The sequence below is a fragment of the Callionymus lyra genome, chromosome 3 (assembly GCF_982586985.1).
Source record: "Callionymus lyra chromosome 3, fCalLyr1.hap1.1, whole genome shotgun sequence".
Classification (NCBI taxonomy): Eukaryota; Metazoa; Chordata; class Actinopteri; order Syngnathiformes; family Callionymidae; genus Callionymus; species Callionymus lyra.
The window spans coordinates 50001-69045 of record NC_141820.1 but is presented as its reverse complement, the minus strand read 5'-3'; the positions used below and the strand labels follow the sequence as shown (position 1 = coordinate 69045).

The window sequence follows — 19045 nt, the reverse complement described above, 5'->3', positions numbered from 1 at the left end:
AGTGGATTACTAATAGTGGACTACTACTAGTTGACTACTACTGATAGTGGACAACTACTGCTAGTGGATTACTAAAAGTGTATTACTACTATTGGACTACTACTAGCGGATTACTAATAGTGGACTACTACTAGCGGATTACTAATAGTGGACTACTACTGTTAGTGGACTACTACTAGTGGATTACTACTGCTAGTGGATTACTACTGCTAGTGGATTACTACTCCTAGTGGATTACTACTGCTAGTGGACTACTACTACTAGTGGACTACTACTACTAGTGGACTACTACTAGTGGACTACTACTACTAGTGGATTACTAATGCTAGTGGACTACTACTACTAGTGGACTACTAGTTGACTACTACTACTAGTGGACTTCTACTAGTGGATTACTAATAGTGGACTACTACTAGTTGACTACTACTGCTAGTGGACAACTACTGCTAATGGATTACTAATAGTGAATTACTACTAGTGGATTACTAAAAGTGGACTACTACTAGTGGACTACTACTAGTGGATTACTAAAAGTGGACTACTACTAGTGGACTACTACTGCTAGTGGATTACTACTGCTAGTGGACTACTACTACTAGTGGACTACTACTACGAGTGGATTACTACTGCTAGCGGACTACTACTACTAGTGGACTTCTACTAGTGGATTACTACTAGTGGATTACTAATAGCGGACTACTACTAGTTGACTACTGCTAGTGGATTACTACTAGTGGACTACTATTAGTGGACTACTACTAGTGGACTACTACTGCTATTGGATTACTACTGCTAGTGGATTACTACTGCTAGTGGACTACTGCTAGTGGACTTCTACTACTAGTGGACTACTACTACTAGTGGATTACTACTGCTAGTGGACTACTACTGCTAGTGGACTACTATTACTAGTGGACTACTACTACTGGTGGACTACTACTTCTAGTGGATTACTACTGCTAGTGGACTACTACTGCTAGTGGATCACTACTACTAGTGGACTTCTACTACTAGTGGATTACAACTGCTAGTGGACTACTACTGCTAGTGGATTACTTCTGCTAGTGGACAACTACTGCTAGTGGATTACTACTAGTGGATTACTACTAGTGGATTACTAATAGTGGACTACTACTAGTGGACGACTACTGCTAGTAGATTACTACTGCTAGTGGACAACTACTGCTAGTGGATTACTACTAGTGGATTACTACTAGTGGATTACTACTAGTGGATTACTAATAGTGGACTACTACTAGTGGACGACTACTGCTAGTAGATTACTACTGCTAGTGGATTACTACTTCTAGTGGATTACTACTGATAGTGGACTACTACTACTAGTTGATTACTACTGCTAGTGGATTACTACTGCTAGTGGTCTACGACGGCTAGTGGATTACTACTGCTAGTGGACTACTACTACTAGTGGATTACTACTACTAGTGGACTTCTACTAGTGGATTACTAAAAGTGGACTACTAAAAGTGGACTACTACTACTAGTGGAATACCACTAGTGGATTACTAATAGTGGACTACTACTTGTTGACTACTACTGCTAGTGGACGACTACTATTGGCGTCCCTGGGTGGGCACCTGGGAGGTGCCTTTTCAGTAATTTAAGAAGAATGCAGGAGCAAATAATTGGGCCTGGGATTGGTTAGAAGAGAGATCAGGCAAATGGGTTTATTTGCAAAAATAGGAATAACTGCAGCAATAATACTAATTGTTATTTTCTTTTTGGCTTGTTGTTTCGTACCCATGATGAGGAGGCTGTTGTTAAGAAACATGATGAGGAGGCTGTTGTTAAGAAACATTGGCAAACGTCGTGACTCGACACGCGATGATGATGCAAATGACGACGACTGAACAACTTGCTCAAGTTATGGTGACAATGACAGACTTGTATCCCATCCCGGATTAAATGGAGGACAATGATAATGACCATGACGACGATGATAAGTGAATATAATCGTGTTTGATGATATAATGTGTTCGTATTAAAAAAAAGAAAAAGAAAAAGAAAAAAAGAAAAATGAAACTGATATTGATTGTGTATTATTTGAACCATGAAATGACAAGTTTATGTTCCTGTGTTTTTGAAGATTCATGTTTATGTGCCTGAAGTTATCCTATTGAATTTCAAGTGTTCATTGGAGTGTTATAACAAGTGTTTGAAAAACTATTAGTTATTAGTTATGTTTAAATTGAATATGCTAAAGTAGGAGCTAACTGCTAACATTTCCTTGTTCAGTCGTACATCACAGAATTAACTTTTTCTCTTTGGCACTTCCGGAGGTGACCTACTAAACTTTCCTGCGACGGTACTAACATTCCTACGGGGTATACACACATTTAAAGATAATTCTCAAAGCTAGTCTTTGAACATACACACGCACTTAAAGGTAATCCACAAAACTACTCAAAGCTAGTCTTTGAACATACACACACATTTAAAAGTAATCCACAAAACTACTCAAAGCTAGTCTTTGAACATACACACACATTTAAAAGTAATCCACAAAACTACTCAAAGCTAGTCTTTGAACATTAACACACATTTAAAAGTAATCCACAAAACTACTCAAAGCTAGTCTTTGAACATACACACACATTTAAAAGTAATCCACAAAACTACTCAAAGCTAGTCTTTCAACACACACACATTTAAGGTTACAACCTACAGACAGTTACTCTCGGTCATATAACACATACATACTCTAAGACCAATAAAAACATTATCAGTAGTGTTAGTTGAAACTAACAACGGGTGGATATGTTTGGGCGTAAGGGGTTATTGATCCAAGATCACTGACATCATCCTAATAACTTTTCCAGCTACTGGAGAAACCAGAAACACACACACTGAGAGACAAACATCTTATATAATGAGTTGGGAAACATCTTGTGAAATCGTCTTGGCCGAGTGTCCAGACATCGTCACGCCGAGGAGTGTCCGGAGGGCGGACCCCACTGTGTCCTGTATGAAGTCAATGTGTGCTGTGAAGCTATGATGATTTCTGGATTCTTAGCTTGTACGGATTGCTTGTGAATTATCTGCTGGGCTTCGACCCACAGTTACCTGACCATGTTGACCTGGTCTGGGTTCACTCATTTCCAGTCGACAACCTCTGGTTCCTTCTTCAATATTACTAATAGTGGATTACTACTAGTGGACTACTACTAGTGGATTACTAATAGTGGACTACTACTAGTGGACTACTACTACTAGTGGACTACTACTACTAGTGGATTACTAATGCTAGTGGACTACTAGTGGACTACTACTAGTGGACTACTACTAGTGGATTACTAATAGTGGACTACTACTTGTTGACTACTACTGCTAGTGGACAACTACTGGTAGTGGATTACTACTGCTAGTGGACTACTGCTAGTGGACTACTACTACTAGTGGATTACTACTGCTAGTGGACTACTACTGCTAGTGGATTACTACTGCTAGTGGACTACTACTACTAGTGGACTACTACTAGTAGTGGACTACTACTATTAGTGGATTACAACTGCTAGTGGACTACTACTACTAGTGGACTACTACTACTAGTGGATTACTACTAGTAGTGGACTACTACTACTAGTGGACTACTACTACTAGTGGATTACTACTAGTAGTGGACTACTACTATTAGTGGATTACAACTGCTAGTGGACTACTACTACTAGTGGATTACTACTTCTAGTTGATTACTACTTCTAGTGGATTACTGCTGATAGTGGACTACTACTAGTGGATTACTACTACTAGTGGATTACTACTGCTAGTGGATTTTTTTTTATTTTTTTTATTTTTAGAATCCCTTATTAGTCCCACGAGGGGAAATTCAGCCATTCACACATACTGATGGGAGTAGGCTGTAGGCTGCACACTTGCGCCAAGTTCACCATCAGGAGCAATCAGGGTGAAGTGTCTTGCTCAGGGACACAACGACACAAGCTTGTCTGGAGCTGGGATTGAACCTGCAACCTTTTGGACTGCAGGCAACCACTCTATACCATCTGAGCTATGTCGCCCCCTACTACTTACTTACTGACCTTACTACTGCTAGTGGTCTACGACTGCTAGTGGATTACTACTGCTAGTGGACTACTACTAGTGGATTACTACTACTAGTTGATTACTACTACTAGTGGATTACTAAAAGTGTATTACTACTAGTGGACTACTACTAGTGGATTACTAATAGTAGACTACTACTCTTAGTGGACTACTACTAGTGGATTACTACTACTACTAGTGGATTACTAGTAGTGGACTACTACTACTAGCGGATTACTAATAGTGGACTACTACTCTTAGTGGACTACTACTAGTGGATTACTACTGCTAGTGGATTACTACTGCTAGTGGACTACTACTACTAGTGGACTACTACTACTAGTGGATTACGACTGCTACTGGACTACCACTAGCGGATTACTAATAGTGGACTACTACTCTTAGTGGACTACTACTAGTGGATTACTACTGCTAGTGGACTACTACTACTAGTGGACTACTACTAGTGGATTACTAATAGTGGACAACTACTACTACTAGTGGATTACTACTGATAGTGGACTACTACTGCTAGTGGATTACTACTACCAGTGGACTACTACTCCCTGCGGCAGCTTCAGTGGCCCTTTTGCAGGTGTCCTAGTTAAAGACTCTGCAGCCACTTCCTGGGCGTCTACCTCACCAGAGCCGACCTTCATATGGTCAATAGCTCACGTAGAATCAAACAACACATCGGGAGGTTCATGAAGATAACCTAACAAAAAAACATGAAGTGAAAATAACGGTTTATGATCAGTTTTATTCTGAAAACATGTTTATTTACAGCAACAAAATAACGACTCGAGGTGATTCAGGACTGAATGGCGTCTGGTATGTGCATTAGGACCAGCTCCTGGTCAGAGACCACGTCTGGACTTTGCCAGGAAGAGTCAAAGAGAGAGTCGTACAGTTCTTCACTGGCTTCCAGAAACCTCTGGTTGACCTCCTCAACATCCAGGTCAGGGTTGGGATCTACGACGACAGAACCGTCAACACACTTGCTTTCCACCAACAACACACGTGAACCGACCTTCGAGTCCGTCATCCTGGACCACCTCGGCCTCCTGCAACAGAACCACAGTGAAGGAGGTTCTACAGAACCACTGCAGACAGAGACTTGCGCACACGTACCTGAGTCTGGCTGTACATGCTGTAGTCGTACTGCGGGTACGTGTAGCCGTAGGTCATGGCGGTCTGGTCGGCCCAGGAGGCGTAGTAGTTGGAGTAGCTCTGGCTGTACTGGTCTGTGGTCGGCGTGTACGAGGTCGTGGTCGGCCACGTGACCGCGTCTGCCGGAGACTGAGGCTTGTTCCTGAGACTGAAACCATAATGAGTCACATCGGTCATCCGACTCACTTGTTTGCAGCCAGACTCACACACTCCGACTCGCACTCTGACTCACTTGTTTGCAGCCTGACTCACACACTCTGACTCACACTCTGACTCACTTGTTTGCAGCCAGACTCACACACTCTGACTCACACTCTGACTCACTTGTTTGCAGCCAGACTCACACACTCTGACTCACACTCTGACTCACTTGTTTGCAGCCTGACTCACACACTCTGACTCACACTCTGACTCACTTGTTTGCAGCCTGACTCACACACTCTGACTCACTTGTTTGCAGCCTGACTCACACACTCTGACTCACTTGTTTGCAGCCTGACTCACACTCTGACTCACTTGTTTGCAGCCTGACTCACACACTCTGACTCACACACTCTGACTCACTTGTTTGCAGCCTGACTCACACACTCTGACTCACTTGTTTGCAGCCTGACTCACACACTCTGACTCACTTGTTTGCAGCCTGACTCACACACTCTGACTCACTTGTTTGCAGCCTGACTCACACACTCTGACTCACACTCTGACTCACTTGTTTGCAGCCAGACTCACACACTCTGACTCACACACTCTGACTCACACTGCGACTCACACTGCGACTCACACACTCCGACTCACACACTCCGACTCACACACTCCGACTCACACACTCCGACTCACACACTCCGACTCACTTGTTTGCAGCCAGACTCACACACTCTGACTCACTTGTTTGCAGCCAGACTCACAAACTCCGACTCACACACTCCGACTCACACACTCCGACTCACACACTCTGACTCACTTGTTTGCAGCCAGACTCACAAACTCCGACTCACACACTCTGACTCACACACTCTGACTCACACACTCTGACTCACACACTCTGACTCACACACTTTGACTCACACACTCTGACTCACTTGTTTGCAGCCAGACTCACACACTCTGACTCACTTGTTTGCAGCCAGACTCACAAACTCCGACTCACACACTCTGACTCACTTGTTTGCAGCCAGACTCACAAACTCCGACTCACACACTCTGACTCACACACTCTGACTCACACACTCTGACTCACACACTCTGACTCACACACTCTGACTCACACACTCTGACTCACACACTCTGACTCACACACTCTGACTCACACACTCCGACTCACACACTCTGACTCACACACTTTGACTCACACACTCTGACTCACTTGTTTGCAGCCAGACTCACAAACTCCGACTCACACACTCTGACTCACACACTCTGACTCACAAACTCCGACTCACACACTCCGACTCACACACTCCGACTCACACACTCTGACTCACACACTTTGACTCACACACTCTGACTCACTTGTTTGCAGCCAGACTCACAAACTCCGACTCACACACTCTGACTCACACACTCTGACTCACACACTCTGACTCACACACTTTGACTCACACACTCTGACTCACTTGTTTGCAGCCAGACTCACACACTCTGACTCACTTGTTTGCAGCCAGACTCACAAACTCCGACTCACACACTCCGACTCACACACTCTGACTCACACACTCTGACTCACACACTCTGACTCACACACTCTGACTCACTTGTTTGCAGCCAGACTCACAAACTCCGACTCACTTGTTTGCAGCCTGACTCACACACTCTGACTCACTTGTTTGCAGCCAGACTCACAAACTCCGACTCACACACTCCGACTCACACACTCCGACTCACACACTCTGACTCACACACTCTGACTCACTTGTTTGCAGCCAGACTCACACACTCCGACTCACACACTCCGACTCACTTGTTTGCAGCCAGACTCACACACTCCGACTCACACACTCCGACTCACACACTCCGACTCACACACTCTGACTCACACACTTTGACTCACACACTCTGACTCACTTGTTTGCAGCCAGACTCACACACTCTGACTCACTTGTTTGCAGCCAGACTCACACACTCCGACTCACACACTCCGACTCACACACTCCGACTCACACACTCCGACTCACACACTCCGACTCACACACTCCGACTCACACACTCTGACTCACTTGTTTGCAGCCAGACTCACACACTCCGACTCACACACTCCGACTCACACACTCCGACTCACACACTCCGACTCACACACTCCGACTCACACACTCCGACTCACACACTCCGACTCACACACTCCGACTCACACACTCCGACTCACACACTCCGACTCACACACTCCGACTCACACACTCCGACTCACACACTCCGACTCACACACTCCGACTCACTTGTTTGCAGCCAGACTCACACACTCCGACTCACACACTCCGACTCACACACTCCGACTCACACACTCTGACTCACACACTTTGACTCACACACTTTGACTCACACACTCTGACTCACTTGTTTGCAGCCAGACTCACACACTCTGACTCACTTGTTTGCAGCCAGACTCACACACTCCGAATCACACACTCCGACTCACACACTCCGACTCACACACTCCGACTCACACACTCCGACTCACACACTCCGACTCACACACTCCGACTCACACACTCCGACTCACACACTCTGACTCACTTGTTTGCAGCCTGACTCACACACTCTGACTCACTTGTTTGCAGCCTGACTCACACACTCTGACTCACTTGTTTGCAGCCTGACTCACACACTCTGACTCACTTGTTTGCAGCCTGACTCACACACTCTGACTCACTTGTTTGCAGCCTGACTCACACACTCTGACTCACTTGTTTGCAGCCTGACTCACACACTCTGACTCACTTGTTTGCAGCCTGACTCACACACTCTGACTCACACTCTGACTCACTTGTTTGCAGCCTGACTCACACACTCTGACTCACACTCTGACTCACTTGTTTGCAGCCTGACTCACACACTCTGACTCACTTGTTTGCAGCCAGACTCACACACTCTGACTCACACACTCTGACTCACACACTCTGACTCACACTGCGACTCACACACTCCGACTCACACACTCCGACTCACACACTCCGACTCACTTGTTTGCAGCCAGAATCACACACTCTGACTCACTTGTTTGCAGCCAGACTCACAAACTCCGACTCACACACTCTGACTCACACACTCTGACTCACACACTCTGACTCACACACTTTGACTCACACACTCTGACTCACTTGTTTGCAGCCAGACTCACACACTCTGACTCACTTGTTTGCAGCCAGACTCACACACTCTGACTCACTTGTTTGCAGCCAGACTCACAAACTCTGACTCACACACTCTGACTCACACACTCTGACTCACACACTCTGACTCACACACTTTGACTCACACTCTGACTCACTTGTTTGCAGCCAGACTCACAAACTCCGACTCACACACTCCGACTCACACACTCCGACTCACACACTCTGACTCACACACTCTGACTCACACACTCTGACTCACACACTCTGACTCACTTGTTTGCAGCCAGACTCACAAACTCCGACTCACACACTCCGACTCACACACTCCGACTCACACACTCCGACTCACACACTCCGACTCACACACTCCGACTCACACACTCCGACTCACACACTCCGACTCACACACTCCGACTCACACACTCCGACTCACACACTCTGACTCACACACTCTGACTCACACACTCTGACTCACTTGTTTGCAGCCAGACTCACAAACTCCGACTCACACACTCCGACTCACACACTCTGACTCACACACTCTGACTCACTTGTTTGCAGCCAGACTCACACACTCCGACTCACACACTCCGACTCACTTGTTTGCAGCCAGACTCACACACTCCGACTCACACACTCCGACTCACACACTCCGACTCACACACTCCGACTCACACACTCCGACTCACACACTCTGACTCACACACTTTGACTCACACACTCTGACTCACTTGTTTGCAGCCAGACTCACACACTCTGACTCACTTGTTTGCAGCCAGACTCACACACTCCGACTCACACACTCCGACTCACACACTCCGACTCACACACTCCGACTCACACACTCCGACTCACACACTCCGACTCACACACTCTGACTCACTTGTTTGCAGCCAGACTCACACACTCCGACTCACACACTCCGACTCACACACTCCGACTCACACACTCCGACTCACACACTCCGACTCACACACTCCGACTCACACACTCCGACTCACACACTCCGACTCACACACTCCGACTCACACACTCCGACTCACACACTCCGACTCACTTGTTTGCAGCCAGACTCACACACTCCGACTCACACACTCCGACTCACACACTCCGACTCACTTGTTTGCAGCCAGACTCACACACTCCGACTCACACACTCCGACTCACACACTCCGACTCACACACTTTGACTCACACACTTTGACTCACACACTCTGACTCACTTGTTTGCAGCCAGACTCACACACTCTGACTCACTTGTTTGCAGCCAGACTCACACACTCCGAATCACACACTCCGACTCACACACTCCGACTCACACACTCCGACTCACACACTCCGACTCACACACTCCGACTCACACACTCCGACTCACACACTCCGACTCACACACTCCGACTCACACACTCCGACTCACACACTCCGACTCACACACTCCGACTCACACACTCCGACTCACACACTCCGACTCACACACTCCGACTCACACACTCCGACTCACACACTCCGACTCACTTGTTTGCAGCCAGACTCACACACTCCGACTCACACACTCCGACTCACTTGTTTGCAGCCAGACTCACACACTCCGACTCACACACTCCGACTCACTTGTTTGCAGCCAGACTCACACACTCCGACTCACACACTCCGACTCACTTGTTTGCAGCCAGACTCACACACTCCGACTCACACACTCCGACTCACTTGTTTGCAGCCAGACTCACACACTCCGACTCACACACTCCGACTCACACACTCCGACTCACACACTCCGACTTACACACTCCGACTCACACACTCTGACTCACACACTTTGACTCACACACTCTGACTCACTTGTTTGCAGCCAGACTCACACACTCTGACTCACTTGTTTGCAGCCAGACTCACACACTCCGACTCACACACTCCGACTCACACACGCCGACTCACACACTCCGACTCACACACTCCGACTCACACACTCCGACTCACACACTCCGACTCACACACTCCGACTCACACACTCCGACTCACACACTCTGACTCACACACTCTGACTCACACACTCTGACTCACTTGTTTGCAGCCAGACTCACACACTCTGACTCACTTGTTTGCAGCCAGACTCACAAACTCCGACTCACACACTCCGACTCACACACTCCGACTCACACACTTTGACTCACACTCTGACTCACTTGTTTGCAGCCAGACTCACACACTCTGACTCACTTGTTTGCAGCCAGACTCACAAACTCCGACTCACTTGTTTGCAGCCAGACTCACACACTCCGACTCACACACTCCGACTCACACACTCCGACTCACACACTCCGACTCACACACTCCGACTCACACACTCTGACTCACACACTCTGACTCACACACTCTGACTCACACACTCTGACTCACTTGTTTGCAGCCAGACTCACACACTCTGACTCACTTGTTTGCAGCCCGACTCACACACTCCGACTCACACACTCTGACTCACACACTCTGACTCACACACTCTGACTCACACACTCTGACTCACACACTCTGACTCACACACTCTGACTCACACACTCTGACTCACACACTTTGACTCACACACTTTGACTCACACACTCTGACTCACTTGTTTGCAGCCAGACTCACAAACTCCGACTCACACACTCTGACTCACACACTCTTGGACTCACACACTGTGACTCACACACTCTGACTCACACACTCTGACTCACACACTCTGACTCACACACTCTGACTCACACACTCTGACTCACTTGTTTGCAGCCAGACTCACACACTCTGACTCACTTGTTTGCAGCCAGACTCACAAACTCCGACTCACACACTCTGACTCACACACTCTGACTCACACACTCTGACTCACTTGTTAGCAGCCAGACTCAGACGCAGAGGTTTGCTGCCCAGTCCAGTCGCTCCCTGACACTCGTCCAACGCTCTCTTCTGTAGACGCTCGTCAGGGAACTGGACGAACCCGCAGCCTCTGGAGGAACAATAAGGAGTTTTTAAAAGTTCTACTGGTGATTGAAGTGAGAGGTGAGAAGAAGTACGTGATCTACAGGTTCATAGTGATCAATCATACTGAACTCACTTGGAGTTGCCCATACTGTCCAGAACTACTTTGCCTCCTCGACACGAAGGATATCGATTGTAGAAGAACTCGTACAACATCCCGTCGTCCACCTCAGGAGAAAGATCTCCCACGAACAGAGAGAACATTTGTCCGGCTTCTTGTTTTCCAAACGTGGCTCGATTCAGCTTGAACCGGGTCGGCTGAAGAAAAACACACTTTATCGTTTGTGTCTGTGTAACACAAGCAAATCAAACAAACACTGAAGAAACACAAGATTCACAAGAAGTTAAGAAAAAGCATGAGCTTCTGTTCAATTGTTGCTGCACACTTGGAAAGTTAAGAAGAGTTGATACGAGATGAGTTAAGACGAGTCGAGACGAGTTAAGACAAGATGAGACGAGTTAAGACGAGACGAGACGAGTTAAGACGAGATGAGACGAGACGAGTTAAGACGAGATGAGTTAAGACGAGACGAGACGAGTTAAGACAAGATGAGACGAGTTAAGACGAGATGAGACGAGACGAGTTAAGACGAGATGAGACGAGTTAAGACAAGACGAGTTAAGACGAGATGAGACGAGTTAAGACGAGATGAGTCGAGACGAGTTAAGACAAGATGAGACGAGTTAAGACGAGATGAGACGAGACGAGTTAAGACGAGACGAGTCGAGACGAGTTAAGACAAGACGAGTCAAGACGAGATGAGACGAGTTAAGACGAGACGAGTTAAGACGAGATGAGACGAGACGAGTTAAGACGAGATGAGACGAGACGAGTTAAGACGAGATGAGACGAGTTAAGACGAGACGAGTTAAGACGAGACGAGTTAAGACGAGATGAGTTAAGACGAGATGAGACGAGACGAGATGAGTTAAGACGAGATGAGTTAAGACGAGATGAGTTAAGATGAGTTAAGACGAGTTAAGACGAGATGAGACGAGACGTTTTAAGACAAGATGAGACGAGACGAGTTAAGACGAGACGAGTTAAGACGAGACGAGTTAAGACGAGACGAGTTAAGACGAGACGAGTTAAGATGAGACGAGTTAAGACGAGATGAGATAAGACGAGTTAAGACGAGATGAGATGAGTTAAGCGAGATGAGTTAAGACGAGACGAGTTTAGACGAGATGAGACGCGACCTGATTAAGGTTAAAATGTTTACCGGGTGAGATCCTGGTGACAAGTTACATGTCGTCTCTACTAGACAACTCACCGGGTGAGATCCTGGTAAGAAAGTTACATGTTGTCTCTACTAGACAACTCACCGGGTGAGATCCTGGTAAGAAAGTTACATGTTGTCTCTACTAGACAACTCACCGGGTGAGATCCTGGTAACAAGTTACATGTCGTCTCTACTAGACAACTCGCCGGGTGAGATCCTGGTAAGAAAGTTACATGTCGTCTCTACTAGACAACTCACCGGGTGAGATCCTGGTAACAAGTTACATGTCGTCTCTACTAGACAACTCGCCGGGTGAGATCCTGGTAAGAAAGTTACATGTCGTCTCTACTAGACAACTCACCGGGTGAGATCCTGGTAACAAGTTACATGTGGTCTCTACTCAAACTCACCGGGTGAGATCCTGGTAACAAGTTACATGTTGTCTCTACTAGACAACTCACCGGGTGAGATCCTGGTAACAAGTTACATGTCGTCTCTACTAGACAACTCGCCGGGTGAGATCCTGGTAAGAATGTTACATGTCGTCTCTACTAGACAACTCACCGGGTGAGATCCTGGTAACAAGTTACATGTCGTCTCTACTAGACAACTCACCGGGTGAGATCCTGGTAAGAAAGTTACATGTCGTCTCTACTAGACAACTCACCGGGTGAGATCCTGGTAACAAGTTACATGTGGTCTCTACTAGACAACTCACCGGGTGAGATCCTGGTAACAAGTTACATGTCGTCTCTACTAGACAACTCACCGGGTGAGATCCTGGTAAGAATGTTACATGTCGTCTCTACTAGACAACTCACCGGGTGAGATCCTGGTAACAAGTTACATGTCGTCTCTACTAGACAACTCGCCGGGTGAGATCCTGGTAAGAAAGTTACATGTCGTCTCTACTAGACAACTCACCGGGTGAGATCCTGGTAACAAGTTACATGTGGTCTCTACTCAAACTCACCGGGTGAGATCCTGGTAACAAGTTACATGTGGTCTCTACTCGATAACTCGCCGGGTGAGATCCTGGTAACAAGTTACATGTCGTCTCTACTCGACAACTCACCGGGTGAGATCCTGGTAACAAGTTACATGTGGTCTCTACTCAAACTCACCGGGTGAGATCCTGGTAACAAGTTACATGTGGTCTCTACTCAAACTCACCGGGTGAGATCCTGGTAACAAGTTACATGTGGTCTCTACTCAAACTCACCGGGTGAGATCCTGGTAACAAGTTACATGTGGTCTCTACTCAAACTCACCGGGTGAGATCCTGGTAACAAGTTACATGTCGTCTCTACTCGACAACTCACCGGGTGAGATCCTGGTAACAAGTTACATGTGGTCTCTACTCAAACTCACCGGGTGAGATCCTGGTAACAAGTTACATGTGGTCTCTACTCAAACTCACCGGGTGAGATCCTGGTAACAAGTTACATGTGGTCTCTACTCAAACTCACCGGGTGAGATCCTGGTAACGTCTTGCCGTTGATCTTGCGGAGACATCGCTCTGCTGTGGCTTCATCTGCCATCTCCACGAAACAGTAGCCCAGGGCGCCTCTAGAGGGCGACAGAGCAGGAGTTAAAACCTTATTGACCCTCTGACGTTCTTCTTCTTCTCACCCCGTCATCTTGTTCCTGATGATGCGAACGTTGACGGCGTGTTCGCCCATCGTTGCGAACGCGTTGGTGACGAACTTCTCGTCCATGTGTGTGTCCAACTGTGGAGAGAGAACCAGACTTTTCACATCACCACGAAAATGAGTTACTACTATAAATACTAATTACTTACTCACTACTATAACTACTAATTACTAACTCACTACTATAAATACTAATAACTCACTACTATTAATACTAATAACTTACTACTATAAATAATAATAACTTACTACTATAAATACTAATTACTTACTCACTACTATAAATACTAATTACTTACTACTATAAATACTAATAACTTACTACTATAAATACTAATAAATCACTACTATAAATACTAATAACTCACTACTATCAATACTAATAACTCACTACTATAAATACTAATAACTTACTACTATAAATACTAATTACTTACTACTATAAATACTAATAAATCACTACTATAAATACTAATAACTTACTCACTACTATAAATACTAATTACTTCTTCACTACTATAAATACTAATTACTTCTTCACTACTATAAATACTAATAACTTACTACTATAAATACTAATAACTTACTACTATAAATACTAATAAATCACTACTATAAATACTAATTACTTACTACTATAAATACTTATAACTTACTCACTACTATAAATACTAATAACTCACTACTATAAATACTAATAACTTACTCACTACTATAAATACTAATAACTTACTCACTACTATAAATACTAATTACTTCTTCACTACTATAAATACTAATTACTTCTTCACTACTATAAATACTAATTACTTCTTCACTACTATAAATACTAATAACTTACTACTATAAATACTAATTACTTACTACTATAAATACTAATTACTTACTACTATAAATACTAATAACTTACTACTATAAATACTAATAACTTACTACTATAAATACTAATAACTTACTACTATAAATACTAATTACTTACTACTATAAATACTAATTACTTACTACTATAAATACTAATAACTTACTCACTACTATAAATACTAATTACTTCTTCACTACTATAAATACTAATTACTTCTTCACTACTATAAATACTAATTACTTCTTCACTACTATAAATACTAATAACTTACTACTATAAATACTAATAACTTACTACTATAAATACTAATAACTTACTACTATAAATACTAATAACTTACTACTATAAATACTAATAACTCACTACTATCAATACTAATAACTCACTACTATAAATACTAATAACTTACTACTATAAATACTAATTACTTACTACTATAAATACTAATAACTTACTCACTACTATAAATACTAATTACTTCTTCACTACTAATTACTTCTTCACTACTATAAATACTAATAACTTACTACTATAAATACTAATAACTCACTACTATAAATACTATAAATACTAATAACTTACTACTATAAATACTAATTACTTACTACTAATACTACTCCTATAAATACTAATAACTTACTCACTACTATAAATACTAATTACTTCTTCACTACTATAAATACTAATAACTTCTTCACTACTATAAATACTAATAACTTCTTCACTACTATAAATACTAATAACTTCTTCACTACTATAAATACTAATAACTTACTACTATAAATAATAATAACTTACTACTATAAATACTAATTACTTACTCACTACTATAAATACTAATTACTTACTACTATAAATACTAATAACTTACTACTATAAATACTAATAAATCACTACTATAAATACTAATAACTCACTACTATCAATACTAATAACTCACTACTATAAATACTAATAACTCACTACTATAAATACTAATTACTTACTACTATAAATACTAATTACTTACTACTATAAATACTAATAAATCACTACTATAAATACTAATAACTTACTCACTACTATAAATACTAATTACTTCTTCACTACTATAAATACTAATTACTTCTTCACTACTATAAATACTAATAACTTACTACTATAAATACTAATAACTTACTACTATAAATACTAATAAATCACTACTATAAATACTAATTACTTACTACTATAAATACTTATAACTTACTCACTACTATAAATACTAATAACTCACTACTATAAATACTAATAACTTACTCACTACTATAAATACTAATAACTTACTCACTACTATAAATACTAATTACTTCTTCACTACTATAAATACTAATTACTTCTTCACTACTATAAATACTAATTACTTCTTCACTACTATAAATACTAATAACTTACTACTATAAATACTAATTACTTACTACTATAAATACTAATTACTTACTACTATAAATACTAATAACTTACTACTATAAATACTAATAACTTACTACTATAAATACTAATAACTTACTACTATAAATACTAATTACTTACTACTATAAATACTAATTACTTACTACTATAAATACTAATAACTTACTCACTACTATAAATACTAATTACTTCTTCACTACTATAAATACTAATTACTTCTTCACTACTATAAATACTAATTACTTCTTCACTACTATAAATACTAATAACTTACTACTATAAATACTAATAACTTACTACTATAAATACTAATAACTTACTACTATCAATACTAATAACTCACTACTATAAATACTAATAACTTACTACTATAAATACTAATTACTTACTACTATAAATACTAATAACTTACTCACTACTATAAATACTAATTACTTCTTCACTACTAATTACTTCTTCACTACTATAAATACTAATAACTTACTACTATAAATACTAATAACTCACTACTATAAATACTATAAATACTAATAACTTACTACTATAAATACTAATTACTTACTACTAATACTACTCCTATAAATACTAATAACTTACTCACTACTATAAATACTAATTACTTCTTCACTACTATAAATACTAATTACTTCTTCACTACTATAAATACTAATTACTTCTTCACTACTATAAATACTAATAACTTCTTCACTACTATAAATACTAATAACTTCTTCACTACTATAAATACTAATAACTTCTTCACTACTATAAATACTAATAACTTACTACTATAAATACTAATTACTTACTACTATAAATACTAATTACTTACTACTATAAATACGAATTACTTACTACTATAAATACTAATAACTTACTACTATAAATACTAATAACTTACTACTATAAATACTAATTACTTACTACTATAAATACTAATAACTTACTCACTACTATAAATACTAATTACTTACTCACAACTATAAATACTAACTACTTCTTCACTACTATAAATACTAATTACTTCTTCACTACTATAAATACTAATTACTTCTTCACTACTATAAATACTAATTACTTCTTCACTACTATAAATACTAATAACTTACTACTATAAATACTAATAACTTACTACTATAAATACTAATAACTTACTACTATAAATACTAATAACTCACTACTATCAATACTAATAACTCACTACTATAAATACTAATAACTTACTAGTATAAATACTAATTACTTACTACTATAAATACTAATAACTTACTCACTACTATAAATACTAATTACTTCTTCACTACTATAAATACTAATAACTTACTACTATAAATACTAATAACTCACTACTATAAATACTAATAACTTACTACTATAAATACTAATTACTTACTACTATAAATACTAATAACTTACTCACTACTATAAATACTTATTACTTCTTCACTACTAGAAATACTTATTACTTCTTCACTACTAGAAATACTAATAACTTACTCACAACTATAAATACTAATAACTTACTCACAACTATAATACTAATTACTTCTTCACTACTAGAAATACTAGTTACTTCTTCACTACTAGAAATACTAGTTACTTCTTCACTACTATAAATACTAATTACTTCTTCACTACTATAAATACTAATTACTTCTTCACTACTATAAATACTAATAACTTACTACTATAAATACTAATTACTTACTACTATAAATACTAATAACTTACTCACTACTATAAATACTAATTACTTCTTCACTACTATAAATACTAAATACTTACTACTATAAATACTAATAACTTACTCACAACTATAAATACTAATTACTTCTTCACTACTAGAAATACTAGTTACTTCTTCACTACTAGAAATACTAGTTACTTCTTCACTACTAGAAATACTAGTTACTTCTTCACTACTATAAATACTAATTACTTCTTCACTACTATAAATACTAATTACTTCTTCACTACTATAAATACTAATTACTTACTACTATAAATACTAATAACTTACTCACAACTATAAATACTAATTACTTCTTCACTACTAGAAATACTAGTTACTTCTTCACTACTAGAAATACTAGTTACTTCTTCACTACTATAAATACTAATTACTTCTTCACTACTAGAAATACTAATACATTTGGTCCAACAAAGACCGACAGACTTCACTCCGTGGCTTGAAAACGTTCGTCGACATGAAACCATCAAGACTGACATGATGACGTGACTATTATTCAACAATAATGTCAACAGTGGTGAAGAGTTTTAAGATGTTTACGAGGAAAACAAACG

At 41.0% G+C, this 19045-nt stretch overlaps 1 protein-coding gene across 1 annotated transcript in view; it reads right to left on the bottom strand.

The window, feature by feature from the left end:
* Nucleotides 1-4802: 4802 nt before the first annotated feature.
* LOC148082948 (tRNA selenocysteine 1-associated protein 1-like) overlaps nt 4803-19045 on the bottom strand; it is a 14464-nt gene continuing 221 nt past the window's right edge. The window contains exons 2-8 of the mRNA XM_087785619.1: nt 14429-14526; nt 14266-14365; nt 11650-11831; nt 11425-11541; nt 5194-5380; nt 5093-5126; nt 4803-5034 (exon numbers count right to left, since the gene is read on the bottom strand). Of these exons, the coding sequence (XP_087641745.1) occupies nt 4874-5034; nt 5093-5126; nt 5194-5380; nt 11425-11541; nt 11650-11831; nt 14266-14365; nt 14429-14526 (879 nt within the window). The 3' untranslated portion in view covers nt 4803-4873. The remainder of the gene's footprint in view (nt 5035-5092; nt 5127-5193; nt 5381-11424; nt 11542-11649; nt 11832-14265; nt 14366-14428; nt 14527-19045) is intronic.